Source organism: Drosophila mojavensis, unplaced genomic scaffold, assembly GCF_018153725.1.
Source record: "Drosophila mojavensis isolate 15081-1352.22 unplaced genomic scaffold, ASM1815372v1 contig_36, whole genome shotgun sequence".
NCBI lineage: Eukaryota > Metazoa > Arthropoda > Insecta > Diptera > Drosophilidae > Drosophila > Drosophila mojavensis.
Genome location: NW_025318858.1, coordinates 8118962 through 8130430, shown reverse-complemented (window position 1 = coordinate 8130430; position 11469 = coordinate 8118962). Strand labels below are relative to the sequence as shown.

The window sequence follows — 11469 nt, the reverse complement described above, 5'->3', positions numbered from 1 at the left end:
CCATAATTCTGGTTTTCGATCACGTTTCGCCTCAGCGTTTATCTGCAGATAAAAATAGTAAAAAGCACAGGCGACTCTAGCAAAAGATTACGTCAGTTGCGTGGATTTAAAGCCAAAGGATAAAATGTCTTGCGCAACATTGTTAGCAATAATTAACACAGAAAATGAAAATGAAATGCACGATTCCGTGAATGGAAAATTATATAAGGACATTGTTGACATGGCCTTGAACAAGTTTAAGCGTTAGTTGAAATATAATTAGAGAGCTGTGAAACCACAGCAAATGTGTAACTGCTGCAATCAATGTTTGCGCTGCTGTAGCTCTGATGTAAATATTGTGCGGATGTGATCAAATAGAAAACTAAATATATGCATAATATATTTAATTACTTGCATTCATTTTAAATTGGACATTTTTTATGTATTTACATATATATATATTTACAAAATATATTGAATTGAATTTTAAACTTGAAGTCCTGATAAATATATATACATATGTATATATAAAAATATATATACTTTAGAAAATAGATTCAATCATTTTTGTAAATTTTTTATAAAAATATAAATGAAAAGCTTAAAATATATTTTCAGAAATTATTAATAATAATAATAATAATAATATTATTATTATTATTATTATTATTTATTTATTTATTTTTTTTTTATTAGTGTTTTTTATTTTGTATATATATTTAGTAATAAGCAGGCTGTAGAAATAATGCTTATTAATTATGATTAATTAACAATAGTATAAAATATTAACAGCCAAGGCTTGAAGAGCCTTACTAGTTAGAATTTAATTAAGTGAAAGTATTTCTATAAACCTCAGCTAAGCTTCTTCTTTTGTCACATCTCTATACAGCTGATTAGCAGTCATGTTAACATGGCGTATGCGTAATGTGCGGCACATTCATAACTAAAATAATTTAAAATCCGGCACATATAGATCTAAGGACTAGCACGTAAAGTAGATTTATGTGCGAACTTCATTTATTATTTGTGTATATATGTATAAATGTCTATATAAATGTAATATTCAAATTCATACATATACATATATATATATGTATGTATATAAATTTGCCTGTATTTATGCATTTCCCTTGGCACGTGCGCGGCTTTTTGCTCATTTTGTATATTTTTTAGGCATGTGTAAGCGTAAATTCTTTGTTTGTTTGTCAGAAATTGCGGTTAAAAATGCTCACGCGCCGCACTCTACGAATGCGTGTTCTATATATGTATGTATATATCATATTTTCGAGTGAATTCTTCATTTTGTCTTGTTCACATTTTAATTATTTAAGTTGTGCGGGTAGCAGCTGCTGGTGCTCATATGCTATACACGATATGCTATATGCTGGGCACGTGCTGGGCCTTCGCTGCAGACTTCCCAATGAGCTCGTTGTTGTGGTGAGCGAGATTTATGCGCTGGTCACTAGCTGAGCCAGAAATTATGTTAAGTGGGAGCCAAATAAAAATAAGCCATAAATTGTAAAATGAAATATTTGAAAATAAATGCGAGGAACTCTTTGTAATGAATTTTTCTCTTCTTCAAGCGCTTTGGAGGAGACGTTAAAGGAGTTTTTATATGGACATAGCTGAGCGAGAAGCTGTGAACATAGAATGCAGGCTAGCTTTTTTATACATATGTTAATATATAAGTATATGCTGGGGATGCTGCCGATCTAGTTACTTTTCCAGTAGCCATTTCAACCCTCAATTTATTTATTTATTTTAGTATTTCATTTTCCTACTGTACTATTTGTATAAATAATGTAGTATAGTATGTGTTAGCTTATCTTTTTCTTATCTCATTGATGTAACTCTTAAAGTGTAAACGCAAATTGGCCTCTTCCACCAAAATAAAGAAACACCCATTTTTGTAATTCCTGCAATTACATTTGAATGTCGTTATTATGCTAATTATGGAATACGTAATTGCTCATTGTAATGCTGGTAACTGTAGGGCCAGCTCAGTTACAGCGCAGTAAGCAGAGCGCATGAATTATCACTGGGGAATATGGCCAGCGGGTATATTTACTGGAGTGGAAATTAAACTCAAGTTGTATGTTTGCTTCTATAAGGCACTGCTGCGAGCGAATTCTGAAGGCACTGAATGTACGTAGTACGTTTAGTATTTATTGGCTATTACGCGTTGGCGTCGTTGTGACTTTAAGCCAATTTTTATATATATGTCCATCAATATTAACAAATTTTGAGTCAAACCAATATAATTAATATAGATTAGAACAGCAGTAATTCAGACAAACATATTTAAAAAAAAAAAATAAATAAATAAATAAATAAAAATAATAATAATAATGTTAAAGGAGCTTTTACGATATTATAAAGATTTTTTTTAATGTGTCACTAAAGAAACTATATTTCATTTAATAAAAAATACAAACTTTTTTAAAATAAAGAATACAACAAATCAAGAAAACACAGTTGGCAATAATTAATTTTGTTTCATGTCTTCTATTATTAAAGTTGTTTTCGTTAGCATTTTAAAAATATTTCTGCACTTTCAATCAACATAAATAAATGAATAAATGATGAACTGAACTTTATCTTTCCATAGTAAATCCGAAAAAATTCCATGAACATGCACACTTTCATCTCTATATCACACACAGTTGAGCCCTAACTTTAATTCAATTATCACTTATCGAGACAAAGTCGTGTCCCAAAAATCAATGCAGATTGAAGCAAACCTTTTTCATCATTTTGCTTAAAGATTATTTATAATAAACGATAAACTTTTAAAAAAGTTCTTCAAAGTGTTTTAATGACACTTGATAAAGTTTTCTCCCTCTATTTCTATATATTTATAAATCAAGCACGCGTTGTTTATGTTCGGCCCATATCAAATGCCTCGAATGAGTCTTAAATTATTGAAAATCCTTATAGAAAACGCTCAGCGCTTAAAGCCGCTGCTGCTCTTGAAAACTTTTGGTGACACGCAACAAATTTGAGCGCCTAAAAGGCTAAAAAGAGCAAAACAAAATCATAAACACGAGGGAGAAATATGACAGACAGAAATACGAGCCCAAGTCGATGGCAAACAATGCGACGTTCCTCTCACTCTCCCCCCATTCTCTCCCTCTCACTCTCTCTCGCTCTCACTCTCTCTCTCACTGCGTGTGTCCAAAAATTGTGACACCCGCACGGCGTGTGGCATGTGATAACTTTCATGTGGGGCTGGCAGTGTGTGAATGATGCCAGATGCGATTTATGTGTGAACAAAATGTGTACGAAATGTGAATGAAATGTGACCAGGAGGCGGCTGCACTAAATGACAAAAGCCTGAAGCGTGTAGCCATGTGTAACCTGTAGACAGCATCAGCAGCAGCAGCAGCAACAGCCGCAGCAGTCGTAGTCAATGCCTATTGAAGCAAAGGTCTAAAACACACACGCGAAATATTACGCATACGCCGCATTGAGCAGCAGGACAAAGAGATATCCCAGTTTATGGCTTGGCTGCTCATGGGGACTTCTTTAAAATGTAAATGATGACAGTTTTTAGGCTTCGTCTGTTTCCCTCTGAATACTTCAACATAGGTTTTTTTTTTTTTATATTTCTAGGAAATATTTTGTAGTAATTTTTCAATATTTGTCACTCTAGACGAAGGTTTCAAAATATTTCATCAAGCCACGCGTATTACAGCCGAAACCATACTCAGCCAATGTCAACGCTGTTCAGACAAAACAAGGGGACAGCCGAGAGAGCATGGCCAACAAATTGCTCGCTAAATATTTGGACTTACCCCATGTCAGCTGTCCTTGTTATGCTGATTGTGGTTTCCGTCCCGTCTGAAGCCACTTAAATGAAGCTCAAATCAACGCTTAACGCTTCACAATCAACTTGATGGCTAACTTGACAGTCAAATGTGTTTTATACACATATACATACATATATACATATGTATATATAGTTGGCCTTCTAAGGCTGCGCAACCAGGCTCAGGCTTCACTTTAAAGCTTTTGCTCTATAAACTTTTATGTCGCCAGCGAAACATTTTAAGAGACGTATTATAACCCAGCACTTGTAAACAAAAGACATACATATGTTGTATGTGGGAAGAGTATTTTAAGAGAGGAGAATAACAACAAAAACTAGAAAGAGATAAAAATGTGGGAGATATTTGGGATTAGAACGAGAGCTATTAAAAGGCCGTGTCTGGCAATTAATATAATGTAATGAATATTAATGAAAACAAGTTGAAAATGGAAGAGGTAAACATGGCAAAACAAATATATTAGGAGAAAGACAATAGAAGATAGAAAAAGAGGAAGAGACAGAGCCATGGAAAAACATCTATAAGTGCAATTCTGAGAATCACATAGAAGGGCAATCGTGAGAATTACATCGAAATGTAAAAGCTACCAATCAATCAAGAGATCAGCCAGATCAATTAGTTCAATTAAAATATTTTAAAAATTTAATTGAAAGCGCTAACAATTTTTAACTATCAATATTTAATAAAAACAAAGACAAGAATTATTATATAAATAAAAAAAGTTATTTTTATTTATTTTTTATTTACTTTTATTTGCATTGAAATTTCAACTAAATTTAATTCAGCCTCAGCATTGAATTTCGCAATTTAGTGTGTGAAAAAAGGGGACGTGTCAAAGGTCGACAAGCTGCAATGTGCTGAGCAGGGGCATGCAACACACTAAAATACACAATCTCACACACGCATACACGTACAGGTGCAATGCGTATTTGAATGCGGCATGGAAATGTTCTCCATACAACAAAATTGCAGCATAGTTTTATTTTTTGCACAGGGGTTAGACCCATTTTCGCCTTGACGCCGACAAACAAAAGGCGTGTCGCCCAGTCGTAGTTTGTATCGCCAAATGAACATATATGTACATATGTGGACAAGCACATCGCACACACACATAATCCAGCATATATTTGATTTTGTGTGTCGCAAGAGGTGTGCAAAGCCGAGTTTTCCGTTTCAGCATTGAAAAGGCAGCAAAATTATATTTTGGTTGAACATTTCTCATTTTTAAAGTAAAATATTTAAATTAAAAAAAAAAAAAACATTTAATTTTTCCTTGGAGCTAGTAGAATTTTACTATAATAATAACTATAAATATATTTACATTTTGAATGTTTAAATTGAAATATATGAATATATATGTGTATAGATTTATATATGTGATTTATTTATGATTTAAAAATTAAAGAATTTTGTACTTAATACAATTTAAGATATATATATATAAAAAAAAAAAACAGTTATCAAATATTAAAGTCTTATTTATTTTTCTATTATATAGACAGATTTTATATTCAGTTTTGAATTCTACTATTAATTAATAGCAATAAGAGTAGAACTTTAAAGCTAAAAGGTTTCTTTGATTTGTAATTGTTATTCATTTTATTAAATACGCTCTGTTCGGGTAATTAGTCGAATCGAATTATATTTAAGTGCTCTCGCTCTGAGCAAGAGCTCTAGGTTCCCTTCTTTGTAGTTTTTGTTAGAGCCTCGCCTATTCGTCCTACACTCAATTCACGAACATTATCTAAGGGGAGATACGATTGACGTCCGTACAAGAGAGAGTCAGAGAGTGTTCAGCATAGACAACTCTCGCTATATCTACACTAAAGAATTTTTGGTTCATAGAACTCAATCGAACGATCGGGGAAAAAATGAGCGAAATAAATTTAAAATCAGGAACGATCTCGTTGAGGAACGGACGCTATCGATTGCTCTCTGAGTGTTTTCTCAGAGCGTTATTGAAAGATACGAGTATGCGAAACACAAAAGCAGAAAGTTAATCTATATTCCAATATCAGAAGTTCCACAGCTCCAACATGTTTAATGCATAGCTTTTTTGGCCACATATTCAAACCTTTTGTGTCTCAATAATAACTATATGCATTTAGTATTCATATCCATCACTTAGTATTTATTCATAATCGCTTTGTTTCACAAAGTCAAAACAGTAATAAAACGTAAATGGAGTTTATTCAATTACAATGCTCGCCATACAAATAACAAATTTTGACTCTCTGCGCTCTTTGCTGGCAAATTACACACATAATGCAGCAGCATGATGAATACATTTATATTATTCATTCATGAGAGAGCATATGCAATTCTGAATAGCATTTTCACTAAATCTGCATGTAGTGGCAGTGACTGCTTGATATCCCTTGAGGAGCAAGAAACAAGCTGCACCAAAACAATGCAAGCTGCCAGCTATACTACGGAGCGATCCTTTCAGGCAGCCAACAAGTCATGGAGCCATGGCAGATGGATGGATGGATGGCTGACTGGGTGGCTGGCTGCCTTCCTGGTGTCAGGCCATTTGATATTTGCGCTCGTCGAGCGAGCACTAAGGGAAATCTCAGAAATCTCACCGTAGGATTTGTTGCAGCCCACAACGGATTGCCCCACATAAAATGTACATGGGTGTTTGACTGTGTGTGTGTGTGTGTGTTGTGTGTTTTTATGTGGAAATGAGCAAATTTTGTGCGTGGCTGCTTGTGGTTGAGTTAAGTTGGCCAACTATTTCATGGTATTGGCCCGAAGGGGCTTAACTGGCTCGGAAGTCAGCTTTAATTAACTGCTCAGTAAATGCTGAAAGGAACTATTAAATGCTTCAGCTATATATTTTACTGAAACAATGCAACATGTTAATCGCATCACTTTCAAAAACAGTTAAATAAATTACAGTAGCTTAACCACTTCATAAGCCCTTGAGTTGCGCACTCTGACTTTATTGGCTTATGATATCAGTGTCAAAGTTTATTGTGCATAAAAAGCGACATTGAATATAATTATTGTTTTTGTGTTTAAGGAGCAGAAGTTTCATGAAATATTGTGTACTTAAAAATATGACTTATTTTGTTAACTCTGAAAAGTAGAATTATGGTAAAAATATAACGTTTGTACTCTCAGCTCTCACAATTTTCCACTTTAACAAATAGTCGTTTAATTTTGACTTAAGTGTATTAAGTTTTACTGTATGTTTTAATAATACATACATATATTAAATATGCATTAGTTTTAATTCCTGATAGTAGATATTCAGCAGTATTTGTAGCTGTCAGAAATATATATTTATTACATAGTCAATATTATAACATAATTAACTTCAATTAAATTAAATATAATTAAATTAATATAAGTCTTTAAAATTTAAAATTCAATTATAATTAATTAAATATATATATAAAAATTTATATTTGTTAGTTTTTGGTCACCTTTAATTTCAGAAAATAAAATGAAAATGATTTTCTTTACCGAATACATTTTTTTTATTAATCTATTATATATTTATGTAAATTTAAGTTTATGATTCATAAAAAATTAAAAAAATAATATTTTTATTGCAAATAAATGTATGCAAATATATTCTGATATTATTCTTATCGATATCGATAACGATATCACATTTTCCCCGACCATTAAGTGCAGCGGGATCTCGTGATAATTGAATTTTTTCATTAGCTCGCCAGGTGATGCACTCGGCTCCCCACTCTGCACATAAATCTGTGCAGCGGTTATATATGAATTATGCATGTTCATTACATTTTCATAAGAAAGCATTTCAGCTACCGAGCCAGGCCACGAAACAACTGTCGCTGTGACAACCCATTGCCGTTGCCATTTTCATTTCGCATTTTCATTTTGTAATTATTGTTTCGACTGCTGTGGCATAAGTGCTGAATTATGAAATTATGTAATAACAGTTGGAGCCAGATTAAATTTCAAGCCTGAGTGATTGTGAGCGCCGGGCATTGAGAAGTTTGGCAGATGGCAAATGAATGAATGATTTACAGGCCAACGAATGTTCGCGGGGCACACAGAATATTTAAAATATGTTCTCTCATTTTCATTATGCTTAACCAACAATGCATTTGCTCAAGTTTGCGTGAGGTAGTGGTGGCAAAGCCTCTTATGAGTTGGCCAACAATGATTCGAAGAGTATCGAAGACAAACTTTAATCATGTTGCATAACCACAGGACACGCACACACACACACACACACACACACACACACACACACACACACACGCACACACAAACACACACACAGCCACTTTAACAGAGTGCATGCATTTTCTATAAAATGCAAGAATTGCATAAAATTTCAATAAACTGGCAACGACGAACCATTCGACGAGACAACAGAGAGGGAGGCAGTGGGAGGCAGAGTGATGGAGAGAGTGGCAAAATTGGTTTGGGTTAAATTTTAACCGAGAGAGTGCGGCGTCAGTAAAAATGTAAAATTTATTTCCAGCTGGATTCTCATTCCGCCTCGAATTCGTACAACTTTTCCTCATTTGTTGCCAAACACTTGAAAGGAAAATGTGCTTTAAGATCAGCGCACTTTGCATGGAGCTCAGAATGAAACAGCAGAGCTGCATTTTAAAGCGATTACAACTGCATTTCATATGCAAATGTTTTTGTTTCTATGCGCGCACGTGTTCAGGTTCTTCAAGTGCGAAAATTCACCTCAAGCTAAGACTAAGGATAAGCAGCAGAAAATTCGGGGAGAGTTTGTTTGCACTTGAGCAACTTTTCTAGACACTAACAAATGTATGGATTGGCTTAAATAATGCAACTTTTGAGCAATTTTAGACTCTAGCGATTTATCAAAACTTAAAACATAGACGAGCATTAAGAATTATATTTGATATAGTTTTTATTTAACCATTTTTATATATTATTAAACACGATTTGTGTGTTTTACATAAAATTATATATTTTCAAAGACTAAATTTAAAATTAATTGATTAATTTTTTTTTTTACTTGTTTTAATAAAATCGAATCTTTCTTTCGAAAGTCATATAATTTCTACATCTAAGTTAACATTCACATCTTTTAAGATGAGTAGTCTTTCACATAATTCGTCTCTCCTTAACCCAAGCAAACTAATCCATATTGTCTATTACGCCCACTGGCAGTGTATAGCTGAGTGGCTCAACAAAGAGCGAAAAACAAGAGAAACTAAAAAACTTGCCTAAGCTGTTAATTCACATATTTTGCAAGCTTTTTGTGTTTGGCTTCCATTTCTTGTAAGCAGAAATGTTGTCGGCCGCACGCCTTCAAGTATGCCACGTATTTTTCTTTACTCAGCCAGCAAACATTTATTACCCACTCGCCCACAGACCGAAGACAAATGGTTATGTTAAGCATCGTAAGAGCTGTTTCTCGTTTGTCAGCTTTGCGCTTGCGTTTCTATCTGTTCCATTCTTTATGTGTGTGGCCAGTACCCGTTGGGAAGGCGGTGAGTATGTCTAGTTTCTGAATAGTTTGTTTTCATCTTGATAGCACAAACAGATAGTTGCTTTAACCAGTCATGCCGAATTTTTCAACCTGTATGAGTGAGATGGCTTTCGCAGACCTTTAATTCAGAATTAATATAGAAATAATTGATCGCTTCATATAATCGATAAATCATATAAATTAATAAGTCGCCAAAATTTTAAATAATCGATAAATGGCTTTGTTGACTTTCAACATTTTTTTAGATTAATATTTATAATTAATAATAATTATATATTAAATAATTATATTATTAAATTAAAATATCGTAATGATTCCCATATAAACTAAATATTTTATTTTATTTTAGTTTTAGATTTTTGTAAATTTTGTAAATTGTGTTAATTATTAATTATATTTATAGCTACTACAAAATGTACATAAATGTAAAACAGAAATAAAAATTTACATTTATTTAAAACTTAGCTTGTGCATTTCGATTATTGCAGAATATACTTAATTCACAGTTTTGTTTAGTTCTCTCTGCTGTTTCCTCTTTCTCTTGGCTTCTCTCGGAAATATTCAACTAATTGCTTTCGTTTATTTAACGCTTCACTGTCTAAAGTGAGACAAATTGCTTGCTGCCTCCTCCACCACATAATTGCGGAACAATGAGCCATTTGCTTTCAAGAAGTGCTACAATCAATCATATTGACTTGACTGTTGATTGTTGACTGTTGTTGTTGGGCTGAGAATAATTAGACTGTCCGTATTTATTTACTTTTTATTTGTAAATTAAATAATATAATTTTATAATCAATATATTCTATAAATTAATTATTTCATTTATACTTTCTTATAAGTTTAATTTTATTTATTTACCATATTAATAATTATATATTTTAACTATAAGAAGTATAATACATTTGAAATGAATATGAAAGTTCTTTCCATTTTTTATTTTATTCAACCAATAATCTCTTGCCTAAGTAGGTTTTTCTGTAGGTGTCATTTAAAACAAGTCAAATTATTCAGTTCTCATATATATTTGTGGACGTTACAGACACTCTTAAAACTTTAACAAAATGTCAAAACCAAAAATGGTAAAAAAAAAAAACATGAAAAACAATTTGTACAAAAAATGTTATTTATTAATAATTTCCATTTCTTTATAGGCTTGTAAGCCGCCGCCACCATCCGTGAGTAATCAATCATATTGACTGTAAAAAAATCAAGAATGGTATATACATATATTATAAATATGTGTATATGTATTTCCCCTTTCATTTCAGCGAGAGGAGATGAAAAAGATCAAGTTTCCCATGCACAATACACATTTGCGGAAATCATTGGGCATTTTGAGGACAGCTTGCTATTTGTCTATAGTGGCCCCACTTCTGTTTTACGTGTTCCATAATGCGCCGCGTAAGATGAAATATCAAAATTTTTATACACACTACGATCCGTTGGACGCATTTGATCGTATGAAAAGCGGCGGCTATTTAAAATCGTGCCCAGCAAAGGAGGAAAAGAAAGAGAAGGACAAGGACAAAAAGAAGTGAATGGAATACAATACAAAAGAATGGAATCAATTCATTGCTATGACAAGAATCGTCGAACAAACACAATAATAATGGAAAGGAAATCAAAACAGGAACGCAAATGAATTCTAAGAAATTGTAAGACTCAACAGGATATGAATTATTTCTCAAACATAAGTGCACACCCACACACTTGCACACACTCGCACACACTTACACATGCGTACAGCGAAAAACTTGTTGATTAAATGGAGCATTGCAAATACTCGAGTCTTATTTCTTGACTTCAGCTCATCCTCGCAGTGGTCCTTCGCTGTCTCGTAAATCGCTCTAAGGCATGTGCTTGTCTGTTATTGATGGCCAATTACAACTGAGGCCGAGTAGGTTAAGCAGATGCTCAAGGACCATTAAACGTTGCAGCAGCTATTCAAGTTGCTGTTGAAGTTGTTTATTTTTTGCCCCCTTGACCGCTTGATTAATCTGACTGCTTGCACGTATCACAATTGCACAAAAGCAAGTCAATAATTTCAGATTTTTAAACTAGTTTTGCATTTTGACCTGGGCACTTTTGTTTATTCAAGTAAATATATATATATATATATATATATATATATACATGCATTCCTTAGGCTTTCGTAAACCTATGCACGTTTCTATGCGCACATTTTTCGGTAGCTTTTAT

General features: G+C 33.1%; 1 protein-coding gene across 1 annotated transcript; it reads left to right on the top strand.

Annotated features, from left to right (window-relative positions):
- The first annotated feature begins 10246 nt into the window (after window positions 1–10246).
- On the top strand, window positions 10247–11052 carry LOC6576326. The gene is made up of 3 exons (XM_002002281.4): window positions 10247–10349; window positions 10422–10445; window positions 10539–11052. Exons 1-3 carry the CDS (start codon window positions 10332–10334, stop codon window positions 10806–10808), a joined length of 312 nt encoding a protein of 103 aa, XP_002002317.2. The 5' UTR covers window positions 10247–10331; the 3' UTR covers window positions 10809–11052.
- The last annotated feature ends 417 nt before the right edge of the window (window positions 11053–11469 follow it).

Excerpts from the sequence above, each read along its gene's own strand:
- LOC6576326 (XM_002002281.4), top strand. Across the intron at positions 10,446-10,538 it reads GTAAGCCGCCGCCACCATCC|CGAGAGGAGATGAAAAAGAT; the intron begins GTGAGTAATCAA and ends CTTTCATTTCAG.